Here is a 24,581-nt window from a genome sequence, read left to right on the forward strand (position 1 = left end):
GAGTTTGAATGATTGGTGTAACTGTGTTAATCATGGAGCAAGAAAAGGTCACTAGGAAAACTTGTAATCATGCCGTGACCATTAGTGAGACTGAAAAACACCTTTCCCACTTCCTGAACCAGAGGTATATATAGAAAGAAAGACTGTGAGGCAAAGCATATAGTCAGATTTTAGCAGACTTTTGAGCTTCCACAGAGGTCCTAAAATGGGTTCTTCTCCCAAGGAGCATAAATTAACTTAATGAATGAAACAGCCTCTCTAATTCCTTTAGTTCTTTCTCCCCTTTGAATTTTTTTTATTTTGTAACTCTAGTTTTCTACTGTCAGACACTTCTCCATCATTTTTCCTTGCAGAACACATATAAAAATCATTTATGTTGTTTGATACTGTTGGAAACGTACTAAGCATTTTGGCCTGCATGCAATGTTCAAGCTGCTAAGTAGATGGATGAAGACCAGGACCATGTGCAGAGGCAGGCAAAGAAGCAGAATCTCAAGGCTTCATTGAGAAAATGTTGTAGAAAAGAGGGTTTATTAAGGACTCACAAGACTTCTAGAACTGATGGAGCACAGAGAGAAAGGATGGATCCAACGTAGACAAAAATGGATCCAGATTGCTGACACTCCAAAAAGGAAAAAAAAAAAGTTATGGAGCATTCTTCAGATGGTGCAACCAATAGGTATAGAAAAGCATGTGGTTTAACCTGGTATATAGTGAAGGGATGGTGTAAAAACAACCTCATAAGCTACAAACAGGAATAGGACATCAAAAGATAAAACTGCAAGGAATGATGCATAAATAATCCCAGTTAAGAACAACATGTAAAAATAGATGCTAAGATCCAGCCAAAATGCCTTCTTTAAAGTGATAATATCCTAGAGAAACTAGCATGAGTGACCTGGTCATAAATCAGGATCAATAGTATACAAGCACCTCAGCAGCTTGGTGAAAAATAATCAATAGACATAGTATTCTCAATGTACGTTTTACATTAGGCAGAGTAGGTGATACAAGTAGATGTTAAAGAAAGCATAAGGTCAGCCATCTGCATACAGATATAACACAGAATCTCTGTCAATCATGGCTTTTCAGCTGGCCCTGTACAGACTGAATTAATGGCATGATGGAGGGTAGAGCAGGGACTCGGTATTTAGGGAATGACTCATTTCAGCTACACCTGAATTAGTCATCCTAGGCTCTCTTTGTAGTTAATAGAACTGATGCTTCTCATGAGTGACTCCTCATCTTTCTGTGGTGGTCTAAAATGAAGCAATGAATTCCATCTTAAAAGCACCCTCTTTTCACTGATTTTAAGGGAGTAACCAACTCAGATGCAGATGTCCACAGGACAGGAGTATAAACTGTGGTGAATGGATATTAATTTAAATGTTTAGCCACTGCATCCCATTCCATCATGTTGTCTACATAAGCTACAAAAAAAGTAAAAAGTGACATGAGGTGACTCTCGCACACCCTTCAATATCTTCTAGGAGCAGCTAGTCAGAAAACTGAGATCAGTAAAAACAACTCTTGGTTTAGCTCTGAGCAGTGGACCCAATCTGATGCCAGATGTAAATACAGACAGCCACAGTGTAATGGTGCACAATGCATACAGAAATCCAAATCCCTTGACAGGATAATTCACGGCAATAATATAATTTCAAGAATGGAACTACATAAAAATGAGGCAGCTTAGCTGAAGTGAAATAAAAAACAACAGCTCTTGCCGTAAATCTTCTCAGGGAGATTTTTTGCTTTAAAGGCACACACTGGTGGCCACATTACAAAAAAAGTTCAGAAAAGGCAAAAAGTCCCAGCGTGGTTAAGCTGCAGAGAAAAAGGGGATATTAGAAGTAAAAAGATAGTTTTTCCCAAAGTTAGTCACATCTGAATGATTAAAATATAGAGGAAATCATATTTTGGCAATTTAAGGGAGATATAAAACCAAGATAAGGCAGAACAAAAATATTCTGAAGAGCAGCTTAATAAAAAAAAATTGCATTTTGATTCATATAAGCGTGGCTGAAGTTTTCTCCTGGTTTATTTTGATTCCGTCTTTCATAAAGGCTGTGATCTGCTGCAGTCTAACAATGGAATTATGACAGAGTCTCTAAATATTGTTTGGAGAAAGATAACTCTGATGGGATTTCAGAGCCCCAGTGCAGACTGGTGAATGATATTCAGTTCCACCTGCAATCAAGGGACAAGCTGTTTTGCTAGGGCACTTTCTTATGGTTTTATAAATCTACAGAAAGGAATGGAAAAACTTCTTACGTATCCTTATCTTTATAGGAAAAGAAGGAAGGAACTGCTCTTCTTGAAAATAAGATTTAATTTTCCCCCTTTAATTTTAAGCATCCTTTATAATAGCTCCTGAATGTGTCATCTAGGTAATTGCAGGATTTATTTTAAAAGTATTGCTTTAAAGGAAGCTGCCATAATTATATGCACCTGAAGCTTTTCAAGACATAAATTACTGGCTACACTCCTAGTAAAAGGCAGACTGTCAAGAGGTGTCCCAAATCATTGGGTTAATGACTTCAGGTCAGCAGGCCTTTTAGAAGGTATAATTACTATCTCTAGTTAAAGGTATAGCTATAGTTCCAGTTGAGACTAATATTATGCATTAATTAGGACACAGAAAAACTGTGATGCCAAATCACACTAAAAACCTTCAAACCAGAAGAGAACTGTTGTAATTTATATTTATGCTTGGTAAGGGCTGTGTGTGTAAATTCTCCTGACTGGAGGTGGTCTCCTGATTTGTTGCATCTGAGGTTATCTTTTTATCCTTTCCTGTGTGATTCCTTTAAGCAAATAGGTGCTTGGGAGGTTCATTCTTAATGAACTGCATGTGAACCCATATGCTTGCCATATTAAGTGGGGTGACATTTATATTACTTTGCAATGCATTGGCTGCTTACCTGCCACTGGATCTGCTAGGGTCTTTTTTTGGGTTAGTGTGAGAGATGTCTCTTTTCTAGAACCAGTTCTCCTGCTGGGAATGTGGACAGATGCAACAACTTTTTTAAAGATGAAGGGCCCCTGCATAATGTCACAAAGCTTTCCCCATTAGAGACTGGTCTACCATGGATGGCCTTACTGGGGCTCATTGGGAAGCAGGGCACAGCACAGCACAGCACTGCCCTGAGTCCCCTCTAACTCTACTGGGCTTTTAATTCTCCTGTTAAAATCTCCGAGTTCTGTGGGCAACAAAGCATGTTTCTAGGAAAATCCTTCCGGTAGGTGTATGATCTTGTACATTTTTTTACAACAGATTCACTCTTTGTAGTATGCTCAATTAAATGTCAGATGTTAAAACAGTTGAGATACTCAAGCATGTGATTAAGTTGCATGATTTCAACAGACCATGTATGTGTAAAATCAAGTCTCTTCCCTTCTTAGGATTTTTTTTTTTGTTGGTGATGCCTTAGGTTTCTATCTGGTCACAGATAGGAATAAAACAATTACAATATTGTTCTATTATAGTAACAAATGGACTGTGAACTGTTTAAAAGCTCAGGCTTTCCTCTTACCCAAATCCACAGGGATGTTTCTTTCTCAATGCTCTTCGTGCCAGAAGTGGACTATCGCAATACTAAGTTTAAATAGTCCTAGATGTACTGGGACTAATAGAGCCAGACTTCCAATGGATTTGTGGATCATGGTTGGCTGATTTCTCAATTATATTAGACTAGGAATGTAGTTGGACCACACCTCATGCTAGATATCCAAGAGAGAAAGAAAGAGTAGACAAGGGAGCTGGAGGAGAAAGACTGTGAGTATTCTAGCCGAGAGGAGCTTGAAAACATGTCTTTCAGATGTTTGAAAAATTGTGAGTAAAATTTTGACCAAAAAGCAAATCCTCTGGCATGAATAGGATGTTGATTCTAGTTTAGTTTTCCCCAGGGATGGAGCTTCCACAGTGTTTTCCCCAGTACAAATTCTGTGATGTTCAAATTGCTGAGCTAATGATGCACTTTCATCTAGTACAAGCACTTAAAGAGCCTTACTTGTCTGCCTCTCTGTGCATTTCTATATGCTATTTTGGAGCTTTGCTACGTCTACAGTGTCAGCTGAAAGCACCAGTGATCTCAAAAGTCACTTTCTAGTGATAGATGTATTTGTTCTGAACCCGTAACTCCTGTTTCCTTAGGAAACCCAGCCGAAACTGTGCTACTTGGTGAGGAAGTAGACATCTATTTTGCTCTTTTCATAGCTTCTTAAACATTTTAGCTGAAAAATGTATTTTTCAATATAAGTTGACTAATCTATATTTTTTTTTCTGGAATTTGTACAGCCTATACTCATTTTTACTGGAAATTTACACCTTAACAACTTTATTAACAGCTATGAATCTGACCGATTTTCATGATTCTGCTCTGTTGAAGTTAGACATAGGAGGCCCATTTGTAGCAGATGTAGTTGATCAGCAAACAGAGGAATACATTGCAGTACAAATCAGCCAGACTGAAGATGCTGGATCAAGGAGGAGACGCCAGCAGCAGGTGATGGTCTTCAAATTTTCTTTCACTTTTTCTGTGATGTGTTTTATCATTTATATTTCCATCACCATTGTGTGGATTAAGTGGTTGTGCTTTTCCCTGCTGTGAAGTGTGTCAATGTCAGCATTAGAAAACTTATTCTAATAAGAGTAAAGTTACATTTTCTTTTGTCTTTATAAGACCTCCTTTAGCTTCATATATTAAAATGTTGTAAAACTTATGCCCCTTGACTGACACTTAGCATGGAAGTTCTTGTGTTTAAAATTGGCAACATTTCAAAAGCTGTCTCAGAAGGAAGAAAAAAGTGCAAAGTGCCTTTTTGCACTCACTGAAATACATTTTCACATTTTGTTGCAAATTATTTTCTCAAACGTGTCACATTTATTGCCTTTATTTCTCTTAGGGCTTTCTCATTGTTGATGTTGTTTGAAACAAGTTCCTGCTGCTCTCTCCCAGAGAACTCTGTGAAAGAGAATCTTTTACAGCCTGTCATTCTATATCACTGAAAAATAAAAATAATCTTCATCATTTAATAAATAGCATTGACATACAAACAACTGCCTCCCATTCTGTATATATGACAGGATGGCCTGCCTCTACCAGTGACAGCATAGCTGAACAATGCCATCAGTATTCCTGCTTACACCTAATCTCACAGTCTACAGCAAAAGATTAGTCCCACTGCCTCGGCATGGCGAAAAATACCATAATGGCAGATACTCTCTTAAACCACCCACCCCTGTGATGAGGAGGCTGCTGTAACCTGTGCTGCTGGCAGTGATCCCCAAGCAGCCTTTGTGCTGCTGTGGGGCAGCCAACACACAGTTGGCTGCAGCAGCCCACCTCTGCTGGCATACGAGCGGTGGTCCTGACATGACCAAAGGAGTAGGTAGCCAAATCAGCCTTCCCTGCTGGCATGCTCTTCAGACGTTTCTCTGTGCCAGATGTTCCAAGCTGGCTGATTAAGCTGCTTTTTTTTCTGCACCGTGCAGCATACAGGGTCAGGACAGGCTTAGGACTTACGCTGCAATTAACCAAATTTGAAGTTTTTTTTTTTAAGTTCCTCTTCTTTAAAAAAAGAGATAATATCCATATCTACATTTAAAGAGTACATTTGGCTAAACTTGCATGAATATCAGTCTGTATTAATGGACAAAGTTTCAGAAAGTGTTTATTTTTGGAAGATTTTTTGCTTTCTTTTGCTAGAAGATCAGCAAACAGGAATTTTGTTTACTGAAATTCTACCATGTCCTCTTCATAATGTCTCAGGGTATGACGTTGCTCCTGGGCCTTTCGTTGTCTGTGCCTCATGTATGTTAGTTTTCTTTCCAGGCGGTATTTGGGAGCAAACCATATCGTTGTCTCTGAGCCTAGCTGCCTGAGATGTTCCTTATAGTCAACTCAAGGTGTGATTTGGCATCCCCTCTCTGGAGCACCCCTCTCACTTCATTGATTGAGTGAGGGAATGAGGATGAGTTTGCTCCAACCTGAGTGCCTGTAACATACCTAATCAGGTGGAATTACTTTAGGCTGGTGTGTTTTATGCGCTGTCCACAAAAAATTCTCCTAAATGGACACGAGAGAGAACAAAGAGGAATAAACCCCTAGATCAGAGACATATCACTTTCACTGCCTTTTATTAACATGAGCCAGCAGTGTGCTCAGGTGGCCAAGAGGGCCAATGGCATCCTGGCCTGTATCAGGAATAGTGTGGCCAGCAGGACCAGGGAGGTGATAGCGCCCCTATATTCGGCACTAGTGAGGCCGCACCTCGAGTACTGTGTTCAGTTTTGGGCCCCTCACTGCAAGAAGGACATTGAGGTGCTGGAGCATGTCCAGAGAAGGGCAACAAAGCTGGTGAAGGGTCTGGAGCACATGTCTTATGAGGAGCGGCTGAGGGAGCTGGGGTTGTTTAGCCTGCAGAAGAGAAGGCTGAGGGGAGACCTTATTGCTCTCTACAACTACCTGAAAGGAGGTTGTAGCGAGGTGGGGGTCGGTCTCTTCTCCCTAGTAACAAGTGATAGAACAAGAGGAAACGGCCTCAAGCTGCGCCAAGGGAGGTTTAGGTTAGACATTAGGAAAAAATTCTTCACCGAGAGGGTAGTCAAGCATTGGAACAGGCTGCCCAGGGAAGTGGTTGAGTCTCCATCCCTGGAGGTATTTAAAGAACGGATAGATGTGGTGCTCGAGGACATGGTATAGATGGACTTGGCAATGATAAGATAATAGTTGGACTCGATCATCTTAAATGTCTTTTCCAACCTTGACGATTATATGATTCTATGATTCACTGTCTTTTATTAATATTGCCAAATATGACTCTCTTGCAGGTGGTATACAACTGGTCTCTACCCTTAAGTTCGAGAAGAAATCAGCAAATCATCACAGCTAGAACCTTTCAGATGCCAAACAGGTTGGCTAAGAGACTGAGAAATGATCCATTGAAGTAGTAGTTTACATAGGCTTGACTATGAAGGACTACACAATGTTTTAAAAATAATTTGTCCCTGCCTGTTTCAGAGGGGCAGGATAGGATGACTTCTTGTTGTTTTTTAAATGGATTTACAAGGCTAGTTTGTACTTGAGTTACTTTCCAAGCAATGCTATTTAGAGGGATAGAGTGAAAATGTTTGAAAAGTTGCTTGCAATCGTAAAGATATAACACATATATATATTTATGAGTACTCAATATAAAATTAATGCATAAATAAAATTAGTGGTATTTCATTCCAGATATAAACAAAACTTCTCTTTCTTTCACCAGAGGCACCATCTTCATAAACATTCAAGCTTTCCTACAGGAGCCTGGAAGTGTTCCTCTCTCCATGAAGCATCAATACCTTCATGCAAATATAGAGGCACAAGTAACAATTGCATCCATCATCTTAGCAGGTGTCTACGTGCTGATCATACTGGAAGTAAGCCAGTTTTATACTTTGATTTTATTTTTCCCCTACACTGTAAGTGGAGCACAAGGAAGGGTTTCCTTCTTGGGCTTTATAATATACTTTTAAAATGTGTATATGAATCCTTCCTGTACCATCAGTGTTGCTAATAGCATGAATAAGATATGTGCGAGGAAATTGGTCTGAATTGTAACTGATTTTGGCGAGTTATATTATTTTTCTATTAGGACCTATTAGTGTTTTAATATTTCAACGGGATTATAGTTTGGCTGTGAGACTGAAAATAAGTCTGGGTTATAAAAGGTGCAGAAAATCTGGTTTTAAGTTAATTATTTTTTAAGATAAGGTAAAAGAAAAAAAGCTTTGGTTATTCCCTTCTCTAAAGAACGTCAAGCTAAGAATTTAGCGTACTTTTAAAAGGTTAAACTGAACACACTTTTTAATGAGTGACATTTAGAAATTCTCTTACTGTATTATTTAAAGAGGAAATGGAGTCTGAGATAACATGAAGAAGTCAAGGGACAGGGAATTTTAAACATATATTGCAACATCATTCCAAAGCCTTGAGGTACCAAACCCAATGAAAATCAGCCAACACTGTCAGTCAATTCTCCAAGTTGAATCAAACCTGATTTACAGTAGTATGAAAGAGAGAAATGAATCAAATCAAGTCTACAGGGTGCTTCATAGTAAATATGTCAAGCATGCTCATTTTTCTTCCACATCTCTTGCGTATTTTAAGCTTTTCATCCTGTTGCCCATGGAAATGGTAAGACAGTTGAACACTTTCTAATCAAGTATCAATAATGGACGCACAGTACATGACAGATGCTTTAGACATTTAGATTATGTTGTTCAGCAATGGTGATTTATTTATGAAGCTAAAAATGCATCTATGTACTTTATAAATGAGCAAAAAGGTATAAAGGTATAAATGAACAAAAAGCTATTAAGTGTGGAGGAGGACTGGACTAGATTTTACTATAAATATATATGTAAACACGCAGCACAGCACCAAAATAATCTTAATACTTTTAAATGCAGCTTTTATTTTCAAAAAAACCCAACTATGCAACCCATTAGCAATTGCAAAAAGATGAGGATTTTAGTGTATGTAAAGGGTGGTTTCATGTTTACATCCTAAAAAGCTGCTTTGGAACAATTCATGTGTAAAAGGAAATAAAGGCTTGAAACTGAAAAGCAAAGCCAAGGAAAGCATGCATTTTCCTGTTATTTCTAAGTAAAAGCTTTAAAACAACTCATTAGCTTATTGTTTCTGTGAAAAGATCAAGGAAAAACTTCTGTTGTTGCCAGAAAAAATATTTCTGCAAATTCAAAGGCAGAAATAGATACTTATAAGTAAACATTTTAAAATGTGGAAAGTCACCTATTGCATCTTGACGTTAGCTATTTTCTCCATAGCATCATTAGGAATGACAAGTACTACAACCAGAGTAAATTTTAAAATATAAATATGTAAGCTGGAAATAACTATCATAGAAACAAAACCTGGCTGTTGTTTGGTTCCCTCATGGATCTCTTGCAAGAGATGGATGTTAATATTGTTAGAATAGGTAATAGTGGCTTACCTTATATTCAGTATTTATAACTAGTGCCTGAAGTCTTGCTTTCTCAACACATTGCACTCTCTATTCTATTAGCAGTCATCCTTGTTAGAGAAATCAATTGGTGCTGCTGCAGGAGTCATCTCTCATGGATTTTCATTTTCAGTGTTGCTGCTCCCCATCTTTTATCAGTCTTTATTAGTTTCCTGTGTTTTATTTTTTATCATTGACAATACAGGTTCAACTTCAGACAGTGTGGACACCCAAACAAGTTTTAGAGCTATATTTTCACATATTTTCTTATCATGATGAAGAAAGAGGAAACATTTTATCTGTTACAACTCACAAAAGCCACCTGAAGGCGTGTCTTGCTCCTCCTGCACAGCCCTTTTCCCCAAACATGAATTGTAGCTCTTGTGCCCACAACCTCCTCAACCCCACTGTCCTCATCTTTTAATCCTTTCTTTCCCTTCTCCCCTTGCCCTTTGCTACCTCAGTCACCAGGGAGCATGCAGGAGAACAGGCTGCAAGAGCTTCTGCCTCCTGCAGATACAGATGATGGGAAAAGCTGATGAAGTAAGAGGTTCCAGTTGGAAAATGAAGTGTGTTTACTGCAAACTGTCATCTTCTCCAAACTTGCACCACTGTAAAGACACAGGCTAAATTCTACTTTGAGGCAGCTGTTTGCCTCTATGTTGGCATAAAATTTCTAGGAAGTCAATGTATGTCAAGTACCAGTCCTTGTTGGTGGAGAAGTCTTACTTACTGTCTCAGGATGTTCTTGTTCTTCAGAAAACACATTAAGCTGTTGAACTTTGTTTCTTCAGACATTTATTTTAAGTGTTGTTTCTTTTGAAACTGATTATGTGTTACGCATTAATAAAATACAAATATGTTTCTGGTAAAAGAAATTTTCTTTAATTTCTAATGATTTTTTTTTTTATGCTTACCACAAATATGAATATTTTCTTACTTCACATTCCTACTCTTCCCCTTGAAATTTTGGTATATTGCTTTTAAATCTGTTTAGATGGACATCTCTTAGTTGCATTTTCTGTGTGAAATCTGTGGCGTTTTTTCTTTTTTCCCCACGTAATCATCCTTTCCTTCAGTGACTAGACATTCATTCTCTTGAAATTGATTTTTCTTCAAATATTGATCAGTTCCCTCTTTGCATTTTAATCTTCTGTTCCATTCCCTTCTCCCAGAGGAGAAAAGAGAAAAAATTCTGCTGCTTGTGGTATTTTTGACTTAATCTAATCTATACTATTTTATAGACTTGTTGAAAACAGTGAAGTATTTCATTTTGTTCTTGGAAGGCTACACTGCACAGGAAATTAAAACAAGTGTATGTTTAAAAAAAAAAAGTGTGCCAGGTTTACCTTTGTTGATCTCCCCTCTACTGCCTGACCCTTCAGGATTATTGAAGAACATAGGTAAGATGGGCTATAAGTATGTTTTCATGTTGGTCTACAGGGACATTTGGTGTAAAGTGCTGAGAGTTCTACACTGATGCTGTACTAAATTAATTCACAATGTATTTCAAGATAGGCTTTTTCTAGTTTTGATCCTCAAAATGTGTAGCCTCTTTTGATTAGAGAACTTGAGAAAAGAAATAAAAAAAAAAAAATCTTAGAAAATTTAATTTTTACACTTTTCTGCTCCAAACATCTTTGTTCATTCAGCTAAGAGTGCATTTTGTCTTTTGCCATCTTTAATTTCAACTCTTTCTCCAGCAAAGCCTTTTTCTATGTATATAACTAAAGTGACTGTTTACACTTCATTCACTCACATGCAATAAGCAATGGTGTATGGTTGTTTCTGGTGGTACGGCATAGGCAAGGAAAAGTAGCGTGGATAAAATCTCATTGTTTCCTCTTTGCAATACAGTAAGATATTTTTCATTTCTTACCTTTTGCCTGTATGTGTATACACAGAGAAGGGGATAATACACTGGTTACCCTGAAAACAAATCTATCAGCTTATCTGTATCTTAAAATGTCTGTTAATATTATAAAGTTTTATTAGTATTTAGAAAAGTTTCTTGAGTTGATAAAGCTCTTATTAGTAATTATTAACTGCATATTTGCAGCTATGTTGGAGTTGCATTAATTAGGAATATGTAAGGAAGAATGTTAAACATTTATTATTAAAGGACAGAGCTCATTAATTTGAATGAATTATTGTGTGCACTTGTCCAATATTTTCATTTAATAATATATTTGTTTTGTGTTGTGGGTTAAAATGGAGTGTTAGCTGTTTATGATACTTAAATAAGCCAGCAGAAACAAATATGAAGGCAATGGCCTTTTTAAAGCTATTTTATAAAACACTTTATGTAGTCAGGAGAAAAGGCAGAATAACATTCATTTTATTAAATTAAAAAAAAAAAAAAAAGGAAGAGATACCAATAGCACATCAAATGGCAGAAAAGTGATACCAGCAAGTACTGGAAATTCTGTGAGAGCCACCATAGGGCTTGTTTTATCACAGGAGCTATCATTTAGTTTCATATCCCATCTTGTAGGTAGCCCTAAGAAAGATCTTTCCAGGATCTTTCAAATGGCATTTTAATGATCTGACATCTTGAATAGTATTTACATGTCTGTATTTCTCCTTAACACAAATACTTGAAAGTGCAAGATCTGGCCTTAAAGGCTCCATATTCTTACTAGCAAGAAGTATGGTCTTATAATCACAATTTGTATTACTTTAGTGGAAATGGAGAGTTTCAGTTTCTCTCCATAGTACTTTTCTATTATTAACTAGCTTAAATTATGAATAAATATCCCCTAAGCTTAATTTCTTTAACTCAAAGCAGAGTGATTTTTAATAGCATCTAACCAGCAGAAATAAGCTGCAGACAGCAAAAGTTTTATGTGGTTCAGTCTGACCATTTTTCTTGCATTGTGGGCTGGTTGAACCAGTGTTTCCTCACAGGAAGCATTTTTACAAATGAAATAAGATGTTCATTATTACTACTGTCTACACTCACACAGTCCAGTTTTTGCTTATTTCCAGTAACGAGGCTATTTATTTGCACATGGGAAATTATTCCTCAGAGAGGGAATAGGAAAACAGAAGAAATATTCACTGGTATATGAAACATAATACTAAGTGATGGCAATAGGCTAATCTTAAGGGAGAATTTTTCAGATGAGAAGTCACAGAAACTAATGATCAGCTTACTCAGCGTGGTTTCTCACTTCCCATCCATTCTCATATTGATCTGTCTTTAAATATAGACGGAGAAGAGTGTGGATTAGAGTGTTCCCGCCTCCACATATATCCTACCAAAAGATTGGTAGCAAAGGGAGAGAAGAAAATCCATAGCCTTTATTGGAAAAGATGGTGTAAAAAAGAAAATTGTAGCTGCTGTTCTTTCTGGCCTTTGTGGGAGAGAATGTATTCCTGCTGCTTTTGCTTTCATTTGTGCTAGGAAGGAAAAATTATAAAGAGGAATTAAATCACTGCTGTAGGAGTTGGCAGAAAATTAGGGGCAGATTATCAGAACAAACCATCTATCCTCTTTGGTGAAGAGTCCGAGCCATACCTCGCTGGGCAAGAATAAAAGTTTGCCCTCATCTGCCCTTCTGGGAGGGAGCAAAAGAGCCGAAGATCAGGGCAGAGCGGGAAAGCCAGTACCCCTGGGTGTGCTGGCCAGCTTCCAGCAGGGCAAGGATGCTCCCCTGCACACTTATCCTTTCTTAAGAGACTACTGGTCCTGACCAGGGGAAAGAGAAGGTTGCCTTGATACTGTCTTGATTATCTGCAGCATTTTACAGTGAGATACAAATGGAGCCAAGAGGTAGGGCATGGAGAGCGAACTTCCCAGACTGAGGCAGAAATCATAAATGTTGTGACTCTAGGGTTGCACGGAACCTGAATCTGGCATAGTGAAACCCAAACCATAAAATCCAGTAGAAAAACTCAGCCTGAAGAAAAATCTAGCTCCCTCTGGTGCAGGCAAGCTGCATCCTTCCTGGGCAGCATGTGGTTGTGGGTCTGGTTTGAAGTCCCCATAAGCCAAAAGCACCATTACCGTTCAAAAGTCTACTCTTTTTTTTCTCCCCCCGCCCCCCAGCTGAATATGTGCAATATAATGAGGGTGGTCTTGCAGTCCCCACAAATAATGCTCTGAAGACATAAACTGACGGTGTGCATTGGGAATGGTATCAAGGCATGTGGAGCAGACGGAGGCAGCAAAGCCTGCTGAGATAGGTGCTGGAGGACTAGGTTGAACAAGGGGATCCAGACACGGGGTGGATCCACCTGTTCTGTCCCCCAGAGTGAAATATTCACCAAATAGTACCCTAGATGTTCTCCCAGAGAAAACAGCCCATGACTGAGCTAGCAATTAAGCAGTATGGACTGTCAAGGCTTACGGTCATTCCCCGCCTTTCTCTGATTTAGGAGGAAGGTGTGACCTCTGCATTTTGACCTCTGTGCATTTTAAGAGGGTCAAAATGATTTTAAAGCAGCTGTGCAGGAGCATTACAAGTTGCTCCTTATGGGGAGCATTGGATCAGTACCCCTGAGGTGCTGGGATTTCTATCGCTTGGGTACAGCAGAGCCACTGCCACCAACGAGGAGGCTCCAACAGGACAGAGCCAGCACCAGTTAGATAAATGACAGTCATTTTTTACCTGCCGTAACTGCAACAAAGGAAGTGTAAAGGAAGAAGAGTGCTGTAAGACAAGGACAGGATAAGTTTAAATTCAAACAAAAATACAGTATAACAGCAAGTTGAATCCTCAGCTGGATCCCAGCTTGATATAACAACGCTTTTGTATTATTAATCCAATATGAATATTGATTTTACACTGACTATTGCCTGCCTAATTGTTAGATCTATCTTGGTAGAAGTCTGGCTCTGCTCTGAATATGTGTGCTTTAAGGAAAAATATCTTCTTTTGGGTGCTATGGTACTTCTGTAGTATGTAAATTGGCCTTAATTAAGAATGTAATAGGAAAAAATTGCCACTGGACGGTGATGCTTGCTATTCTAAGGGCTTGATAGGATTGTCTGCTTTAAAAGATGCTGTCACCCAGGCTCCACTTTTCACAGAATGCTATTTTTTGAAATAATAGGAGTCATATTTTCAGTACTAAGTGTAAAAACGAATTTCTAAATGTCCATTTGCTATTTTCTATTGCCTTTTAAAACTAATTTTGAACGGTATTTTGTTCAATTTGTGAAAGACTGTCAAGCACAAATGTGTTGCCCTGCCTTGCATACTATGCATGTTGTGGGTTGTTTTTTCTTTTTTTTTTTTCTCCTTTCTGTTTGAGACAGGCAATAGAACATTAAATTAGCTTAATTGAATGCTGCTGTTCAGCTTCTACCCTGCCTATGGTAACCAGAGGGGTAGAGAGCCATGAAGTCTTAAAATTTTAACAAGGTGTTAGAACACACATACGCTTCTAATGCACACAAACAGGGACAAGAACCACTCAGCTTGTTTTGGGACCTCAAATGATGTCTTCCTTCAGCAAGAGCAAGGGCAAAAGTGAATGAACAAACATGAGAGAGTGTAGGGGGCAGGCTTGGAGGGGGATGTGATGGCATTATCTAAAGAGGAAAAAAACTCCAGCGAAGAAAACTGGAGTGAGAAACAGACGAGATGTCAGGGATGAAAGACTCTCCAGAGGAACTGCTGGCTAGAGCAGAGAGCTCACTGTAAAGGTAATGCAAGTGCTGCAGTTTGCCGTACTGTTGTTCATAGTGCATGGCTGTAATTCTGTATGGTCATATTACCCTAATATTAAAAGAAGGCTGACAAAGATTCACACAGGGAAAGTAAAACAGGTTTACCCCTCACTTTTGTGATTTGCTCCATGTAATTTCTTTACTAGAAATTCACAATCTCACTAGTCTTGAGGATACCGAGATAACTAGGGAAATACAGATGGTGGCACCTTCTTCAGTTTCAGAAAATGTTCTGGAACTGCAAGTATAATGAAGGTCTTGCAGTCCCCATGAATAATGCTTTGAGGACACAAAAATGAGGCTGTGCATCTGGAATGATATCAAGACATGTGGAGTGGATGGAGGCAGCAAAGCCTGCTGAGGACTGGATTGACCCATGCAGAAGGGTCTTGCAAAAGGATCTTGCAAGACTGAAAGCTTGTTGCCAGGCCAGCCTGTCAATATACAACAGCTTTGGTCATGTCAGGCCACAGTAGCAGTCTGGTTTATCATCTTCTAGGTAGCAACATCAGTCCTTTACTGGCTTGTGACCAGATCTCTCTACTTTAGTCACAGAGCAAATGTTTTTTGTAGCTAAAATATTACAGGAGTAAGGTGCCTTGGCACATAAAAATGATCACCATCCTGTCTTTCCACAGGGCTCTGCTTTCTATTAATCTGACCTGACTCAAGGCCCTGATTTACAGAACATCAGCTCATTCATCTCTGTGTGCCTCTGTCCAATTTCACATTAAGACAAAACTGCCAAATTCATAGCAAATAAAAAGCCTCACTTTTAAAATTTGACTCTGAGGGGTTCTCAAATGATGAGATGTTACTGGATATTCCCCCTCTGGCGTTTCCTGGAGGTGTAAAAAAATAATTTTCTTACGTCAGAGCCATCCCAACAGGTAGAGGCTGGAAAACATCCACCTGTGGCTGTAATAATATAGATATGGCAGACTCCTCTTTTTTTGTATGAATCCAATAGAAATATTTACTAAGTATGATGCTATACCTTTTTATCCCTAGTTCTCATTAGCAATACTCTGAGGTGGGAGGTTATTTCAAAACCAGACTCTACTTAGAAGTCAAGCAGTCATTTCAACCCTCATCATATAGGAATAAACCCTCTTCTGGATCCTCTGGCCAACATCTGTACAAATGCTGCTTTCCTGCTTCCTTCCTGGCTCTACACTCTTTCCTTCAGCTTTGCTTTTCCCCCAAGTTTCCAAGCAATGAAAATACAAGGGTTTCGATAGTTTTGTTCGTCTCATACAGTAGGGATATGTTTATCATTGCATCATTCGAGGGCTACTTGGAACCAGTTAAGTCAATGTTCCATATCAGGATGAAGCTTTAGTCCATCCAGTTTTCTTTACAAACAGCAAGCAGTGATATTGCTGAGGAAGAAAGCTCATAGACGGTGAAAAGATTGCAAATTGTGCACATTGTTGATTCAAAGCCTTTGATAGAGCTATGGAGTAACAAATACCCTTGTGGAATCTAGAATTGGCTTATAGATTTTCTATATAGAAGAGGGGAATGAGTTACTCAGATAATCTCTTCACAGAACATAATTTGATCTCCTTAAGTCTCTCTCTCTCCCCCCCCCCCCCCCCCCTTTTATGCATTGTGTTTTACATATAGAAAGAATCGAGGTCAGCTTAATGTAATCGAGGTGAAACTTAATGTAATTACTTAATCATAGAATATCGAGGCTATCTTTCCTAGACAAAACTCCCACGATATCCCTACCTTGTATTTCTTAGCCTGCTCAGTGAACATACTATAGGAATAAAAGAAAACTAGCACAGGCATTAACTTGTCTTGGATAGCATATAGTATTACTTTTAACCACCTTCTATTTAAGATAATCATCTTGTGTAGTGCCATCTTATATTTTGAAACTTTGCATTAGGAAGTGGCAAATTGCTGCCTTCTATGCCTTTCCCTAAGGCAGGGCTGTTTGTACCATGACTTTCTCCACTGACATTGAATCAGAACAAGTAATTTGGCACACTACCTGAGTGAAAACAGATATTATAACAGAATGTCATACATGGGTGCTTTCTTACCTTGGGGTTATGTAGATGTTCTTCAGGAGTTACAGAGTTTGCTACAGAATCTAAAGTTTCTATTAAAAAAAAAATCCAAGTCTTTTAGGGTTGGGAATTTGTCTGTAAAAAGACGTTATTGAATGTATATGGAATGTGATTTTCACACAGTTACAGGGATCAGCCTTTAATTGTGCAATTAATAAGAATGCATGTTAGTACTAAAATATGCAGCTAATGTTTCCAAGTCCACAGACCTGTCCGGTCCGTGCTGTTAACTGATCTTGGGCACATATTTCATGCATATGGGAGTACTATTATACTGAATCACAAGTGAATTCTTGTAAAATGAGTAAGCTGCTGGTCCAGGTTTGTTTTTGGTTTTTTTTTTTTTTTCAAGCAAGGCATACTTATGTACAGTGATGTGGTTTTGACACATATCAACTTACAAAACTGAGATTAATAATATTTCCTAAAAATTTAACCTAGTGTAAAATCTTATTTTATGATTCGCATGTCTGCATGTATAGAACACATATAGGTAGTGTCCTAATCTGCAGATGGAGACATAAATAGCTGTTCTTGCTGTCACTGATTTTTTGTGATGCTTGTAGTCACTTTGGGATCCAAGATGCGCATCATCTTTCAGCAGCTGTACCCTATGTGTTTGTCTCAAGAGCTGCTTTAGTCTATCCCTGAATACTGCATCACTATAAGTCATACTTTTTAAACTGTGTCAAGCAATTCCCTTTTGCTTCATTAAAATCCCTGCAGAATTTACTTGCTATTGCTTAACTAAGTAATTCTAAAAGGCAATTAATTTTCCATTATCATTCATTTTGCACTAGCTGTTGAGACACATCCCCTGTAAGGGGTTCCCATGTGCTGGGAAGAGTGCCCCGCAGCTGAAGAAGCTGCAGAACTGCTTCTGCAGAGCTTGTGTAGGGAGCAAACAGAGGGGAGGAGGGCGTGGAGGTAAAGCATTAGCTGCCATCACCAGCTGAAGGGGAGGTATGTGGCTATGCCTTCACTAACTTGTACTGGTTAGATGGTCTCCTTAATATAGGCGAGCATAAAGAAAATCAAGTAAGTACGGCTGGCTCCTTTGATCTTCCTTTTCTGCTGCTCTGATCTCTTCTGTACCTGACTATGTCCTGTATTTCTAGTCTATTGGTTTATATTCTGCCCAAATTGTGCAATTTCTCATGAATTGAGAATTTGATGCCATTCAGCTTTGAAGTGGATCTACTGCAGGGCAGAGTTGAAAATATTGCAAGGCTTTTTTTTGACCCTTGTTTTCTAAGATAAGCCCAAATTTTCATTTATGTTGCTTGACAGATTTAGGAAAAATTACCTAAATTAGTTAGCTAAATTACCATTGCTTTTCTACAAATTTCAGTTTTGATTTCAGCTTCAATGCCAGTTTCAGGCTTCAGCATTAATTTTCCAAACTGTAAGTGGATCAAATATGTGTAACATGAAAGACTGAAGTTTTGTCTGTATCCTGCTAAAACAGCTGGAATAGTCCAGGGCAACGCAGACCACCAAAATTTATAAAGTGACAGCAAATGATAAGATATCTCCATCAAGGGATCTGTCTGAGGAACACATTTCCAGAGGCAGTCAGGCTAATACTGTCTTGATTATCTTTAGGAAAAACAAACTCTTTGTCTTTGAAAAAAAACCCTTCCACTGCTGAGGATATTTTTTTTTTTAAACCCAATAAACCCTTATTAAAACATAAAAAGGAATAGATATAAAACATCAAGTCAGAAAAAAAAGATATCCTAGAGCAAATTTTACTCCCCTTCTTTCCCTCCCTGTGCCCTGAGAATAAATAATTGAACTAGAGACTTTATAAAGTTTAAGAGGGATTTGGCTGTTGATTTTATAGGGAAGGTCTCAGCTACTCTGGAGGCAGGTGGAAAATGCATAAAACCCATATGTGGATATAGGCTTGGGAATAGCTTCCTCCTGTTGAAATGCAGCAATGCTGCCACTCTATCAAATGAAAACTAATTTCTGAGTAAAAGAAGTAGTTTAATGCAACAGGCTTCACTGGAGAAAAAATGGATAAGAAATGAAGTGGAGGCTGCATTGGAAGCTTTACGTTAAAGTCACTGACAGTCATCGTTCAACTGCCATTTATCACTTATAAAGAAGGACTTGTGGAAATAAAATATTTGGTATGATGTATCATTTATCAAATATCTTCAGAAGCACATTTTGGAAATATGTATGCCCTGTATTTCAGCTGGGAAATGTATGCTCTGAAATAGCATACAGGTCACCATTCAATTGGCTTCTAAATAATTTCGTTTTACCTTCTGAAGCATTGTACAAGATAAAGTGTTTGGAATTTTGAATCATTTTTATACCAAAAGATTTGATGAACTCTGTGCAAACATTTCAAAGCACTTTCAGATAGATAAAAAAATTTAAATCTGGAGATCTAAGCTGTCTAAATCCAGTTTGCATTATAGCTCTGGAAATGTATATTTTTAAATAATATCAAGCACAGAGACTTGTGGCTTAAATGATTTGCTTTGCTTTCATTTCTTATCTTAAAATTAACTCCTGAATTAAGAGCATGGAAACTGTCATACAGAACCAGCATCCAGCACATTGTGTTTATGCATTGTGTTTATGTGTTTACAGCAGGCAATCATGAGACAAACTTTCTACAGATAATTATGAAACAAAATAGCCATAAAAGTTTTTCCTAATCTTTGCCTGTTCTGAATTGACCCTATAGCATGACCCTATGATGTTGCTATCACCACACCTACATTGCTGATGTTATTTTTAATAGCATCCATTGTTGCAGCTTTGGGTGTTTGCATTACTTAATTAGAATTTTGTAAATATCCATTCCCTCTTTTGAAATCTTTTCAGCTCTCAGCCAAGTGATATCCTGTATCAGTGAGCTCTACAACTGAGTCCTGCATTGTAAAGAGTGAAATCTGGGATGCATTGTTTTCAGTAGCAGTTTGTATTGAGATAACTGTCCCTTTGTAAAAGGCAAGCACCAGCTTTTGCTGTTTCATTAAGTCAGCACTGCTAGGCATTCTTCAGACAAAAATAAAGATGGTGTTGATGGTGAAGAAACCCCTTCTGTGAAGAGATTATAAGGTTTGTAGTTGGGTTGGGAGGTGGGGAGCTCTAGCTTGCAAACTGATGGACTAAAACCTTTGTATCTTCCTTGTCTGCCTTTTTTGTCTCAGTGGCCATTCCTTGTTTTTTTTTTAAGAAACCTTTCCAGGAAATGAGGCAAGGAACTTTTATAATAAGTGCATTTTACAGTGTGCTAAAACTGATTGAATCATTGAAATGTGGGGATTCAATTGTGTGATGGAAGAAATGAGTGAGAAGAAAATAAGAAGTCACTTTGGCACGTAGCTTTGACAGAATGAGAAGCATCAGAGAGGATGGGAGCATGTGAGGAGGTATTGATGTGCAAGAGAGTAGAAATGGAAATAAATCTCTGAGTTGCTTCAGGAGGCCGTAACCTGTCATCTCTGACACCAGAAGTCTGCTTACAGTGGCTGGATTGACCAGCGCTTAGGGCTGTAGCCCTGGACTTACTATCTGAGTTTGGTTGCCCTTGCTACTGAAGTAACTTTTGGCCTATCGTTTCCTTCTGCTTCCGTTCCTAGCTTATAAAATGAAAACTCTACCCAGTCAGGCTGATACAGCCAAACCAAATTTATGATCGTATAGGCAATTCCTGTTTGAAAGAGAAACCCTTTATGAATCGGGGTTCTTTTGTTGTAATCGTCTTTGCTTACTAGAGAACGCACAAAGGTAGGTGCTTTCTCAAGCACGAGAAGGATCAGATGAGTACAGATGATTTCTCACTTCATCTTTCAAAATGTCTTTAGAGTCAAAAGTCCACCAAATATCTCAGCTTTCCTGGGGTTTAATCTCTGTGTTAATTTATTTCTGAGCTCTTTCAATTCTGTACCTGAGCTTTTGATTATGGATACACTCTGGGATTCATCCTGAAACTATTTTCATCCTCCTTCCAGGCTTCAAAAGGATTTGGATCAGGTCCATACTATTTTCCAAAAGAATAATAATGCAATTTTACCTAATATAATGCCCTCCAAATTTGCATTAGAGGGAACTGTGATTCAAAGAGTGTCACAGCTTATAACCTGTATCTCTTAATTTCTCCATTTATAAACTTTAAAAAATGCCTTTACAAATATATTATTTGTTTGGGTTGCTTTATGTGAAAAGAAAATTAAAGAGTAATCCATTCTTTCCTGAACCTCCTCAAATCTCAACTTTTGAATATTTACATGTCTCGGAGTTTACGTAAATGTGCTTTCTAGGCTTTATGTTACTGTATAACTTCCACTTGATAGTTTGCTGAAATGAAGAGCTGTATATTTGACAAGTTTTTTGCAGTAGAGCTTTGCACGTGAATAGTCTATGTTCATTCTTCAGGATATACTTTTATATATCCTTCTTGAAAAATCACCAGGATGAAGGAACTGACAGGTGGCTCCATTTGTGCAACAATTTTCCCCATCTTTCTGCAGAAATTAAAGCAAATTTCACCCATAGGTGACAGCAAACTCTGGGAAAATGAAAATGCAGTCAACCCAATATATGCAATTAAGTATACAATGGTGACAGCAAAAATGCTTATGTGCGAATATGAAAAAAAATCTAAAGCCAATCAAATCTCAGAAAACCCATGATATCTTTCTGAGAACTGCAAAAGAGCTATCTGACATGGGTGGTGATTAGATGAAGAGAAAGCCTCCAGCCTGAGGATGGCTGAGGATTCCCCAGTAGCTTACCCTTGAACTTACTTTGCCATAGCAAGAAGCTGATCTCCTTCCCTAACTGACATCTCTGCTTTGTGTCTTTTATTGGAGAGAACTGTAAGGCCTAATTGCTGCACCCTGTCATCAGTTACAAGAACTATCGAACATTATCGAATGCTCCCCACTTTTACAGAATCAGAAGGGCCATACGTGTGTGTTCACATCAACACTCTGAAATTGGAAATCAAAGATGAAACAGTGACTTATCACACACATTTCTGTGGGAGCTGTAATGTGTCCTATGTACTTTTAGGTCATTAGGACATAAAAACTTTGGTCTGGTGTCCCGTACCACTATGAATAGGTTATTCTTCAGTGCATTTTGAAGAAAACCATAGGAGAATGAGATGGATTTTTCTTTTGACTCCTAAATTAGTCATTTATTTATTTATTTTTCTAGTAATTTGGTAAATTGCTTAGTTGTTTACCATTACTGTTAGAAATTTCTGTTCAAGGAGAAAAAACAAAGCCAAATCTTTCCTTTTTTCTTTTCCTTTACAAGCAAGCAGAGGGGCCTTGAGATGTCCACATCCTATTGTTTCTTATCAGCAAAATATTTCTTATGAAATTAGCAGCAAATGAAATATTTCTAGACTGCTGTATTTCTTTCTCAGAAATAATTCTGACTTGTGTCTGAATAGTATTTAAACACATTAATAGTAAATGCTGTTAATTAGATTCGATCTTTTGTAGTGTGATTTTCATTAATTACATTCTTACTCTGAGTTATTTTACACACTCTGTGATCTTCCAGACATGGTGGATTAAATAACTACAAATGAGCACTCGGAGGAAAAAACACATTTTCAGGGCATGCTTGCTTTTATACTTTCTCCTTGAGAATTTTAATTTATTCATTAGATACATAGAAGTGGACAAATGTCCATATAGTGTAGTAATTGTTGCAGTATTAAGTTAATGTCTGTGTTGTGGTCAGAGGTTTGGATGCTATTTTTAGATGCATTGTTTGTATGCTAGAGAAATATTAGAGATGAAGGAGAAGCACCGTTCAAGGCTGGGTTAGTCTATACACTGGTGAAAGCAGCTTTTGAGGAACTGAGGAGACTGCGGCAAAGGTGTGCAGCAGATTTTAGCTGAAGTATATGGCTTTCTTGAAGCCAAAACACTTTCTAGAGAAAAAGCTGATGTAAAAAAAAAAAAAACACTTTATGAAGGAAGAAGACTCTGTGTGTGTGAGACAGAAAGCAGGTGAAGAGGCTTGACAGATCTATCTGTGTCCCAGACCACAAACTGGACCTGGAAACTCAAAGTCGAGTACATCTGTGTATGTGTAGGATGCATCTGCGCCAGGTCTGAGCTATTTGCTTGGGAGTTGCTTTGTAGACATTGGAGATAAACAAACACCCATAAAGAATGAGGTGGATCACCTCCTGGGCACGTGTCTTCTTCCCATGGGCTGTGAAGGGAAGCCAACAGGACTAGGCTTTTTGATCCCTAAGTGAGGGAAGATGAATTTCTTTCCTTCTTGGGTCACCCATTGACAAATATAAGAAACTGGTACTGAAGTCCATTCTCTGCCTTGAGATCAGAGCTGAGACTTCTGCAGGGTTCCATGCACAGGCATGGCTTTTTTTTTTTTTTTTTTTTAATAACATCCTATAGTGAGGCAAACTAAGCAGCCATTATCTGGTCAGGTCTTTTTGAAGGGGGGTGGTGTGGAATAAGGAAAAACAAAACAAAACAAGAAAAGAATCAACTACAGGAATTTTTCTTCTTTTCCCTCTTCCTTTTTAAGAGTAAGGAGATGTTTAGAGGAGTCTCTGGTCAATTCTTACCCTTTGTTGCAGATTGTTCACAGGACTCTTGCAGCGATGCTGGGCTCTTTGGCAGCTTTAGCCACCTTAGCTGCTGTTGGGGAGGTGAGTTATCAAACTGTAAGTGCTCACTTTGTTTCTGGGTATGATATCATAAATTTCTGTGTTTGCCCTGTTGTGACTGGGCACATGACAGAGCAGTGATTTTTAGAGACATGGTAGGGCAGATATTGGGATGGGGAAGCATCTTGAGGAAAATGAGTCAGCCTAGGGTATGGACAAGAAGAGTAGAAAAAAGTCAGTTGATGCTATTTTGTTCTGATTTGTAGAAAGCTGAGTACAACCATTTTCAGCTTAATTCAGAGCCACTTTAACACTGTTATTTTCAGTAATGTTAGGTTACCAAGAGAACCTAAATGGAAATACATTGCCTTATACTACCCTAAATAATTACACCTCATGCTTACACCTTCCAATCCTTCTGTTTCCCCCCTGCTTACTCTTAGTTGATATTTAGTGAAACCTCTGATATTGATTTTCTCTGTTTTTCTCATAACTGAACATCAATGCTATGTTCCCTTAAATTCTCTCCAGTTTGTTCACAGGTGAAGTGGCATGCTTTTGTTCTCTTACCAAAAAGGAAACTGGGGTGTACCACATAATTCGGTTATCTTTTGTTTCTGTAATGCTACATAAGGAACAACTAGATAAATCAATAGCCTAACGTAGGCTTTTGATAATGACCCACTTAGGATGCCAGCAGTACTTTAAATTAGTAATAATAATAATAGTAGTAGTAATAATAATAGTAACAATGGTAATAAAGAGTCCTTTTTGTGTACCTTGTAGGAACACTTATTAATTTCCATCATAGCTTATTTAAATGGCTCATCAATTAAGTGGAGTTTATATTTTATAGTTAATCACAAGTTAGGTGTTTCATGGCATTCACTGGTAATTGTATTTTTTGATTGCAGAGGCCAACTATCATCAAAGTGGTGGAGTGGATTGATTATGAGACACTGGCACTGCTGTTTGGAATGGTAACTAAAAAGTGTCTTTTGCTCTAAATGTGCTGAAATGATCGCATTCAATATAGAGATGTTTCCCTTCTAAACTTTTTGTTAATTGTACTTTACTGAGACATGTTATGAGGAAAACTTGGTCCTTTAGGGAGTTATCAAAAAGGAGGGTGATCAGACCTCTGAAGGAGCCTTTTGAAAAAGTTGATCTTTTTTTTTTTTTT

At 38.1% G+C, this 24,581-nt stretch overlaps 1 protein-coding gene across 1 annotated transcript in view; it reads left to right on the forward strand.

Annotated features, from left to right (window-relative positions):
• The window catches only part of OCA2 (OCA2 melanosomal transmembrane protein), a 182,469-nt gene that overhangs the window by 34,742 nt on the left and 123,146 nt on the right, over nucleotides 1-24,581 (forward strand). The window contains exons 6-10 of the mRNA XM_009472559.2: nucleotides 4,351-4,508; nucleotides 6,836-6,918; nucleotides 7,270-7,423; nucleotides 23,369-23,440; nucleotides 24,313-24,378. Coding sequence (XP_009470834.1) covers nucleotides 4,351-4,508; nucleotides 6,836-6,918; nucleotides 7,270-7,423; nucleotides 23,369-23,440; nucleotides 24,313-24,378 — 533 coding nt within the window. The remainder of the gene's footprint in view (nucleotides 1-4,350; nucleotides 4,509-6,835; nucleotides 6,919-7,269; nucleotides 7,424-23,368; nucleotides 23,441-24,312; nucleotides 24,379-24,581) is intronic.

This window comes from Nipponia nippon, unplaced genomic scaffold (assembly GCF_047370975.1).
Source record: "Nipponia nippon isolate SJK-2023a ecotype South Korea unplaced genomic scaffold, ASM4737097v1 scaffold_2, whole genome shotgun sequence".
NCBI lineage: Eukaryota > Metazoa > Chordata > Aves > Pelecaniformes > Threskiornithidae > Nipponia > Nipponia nippon.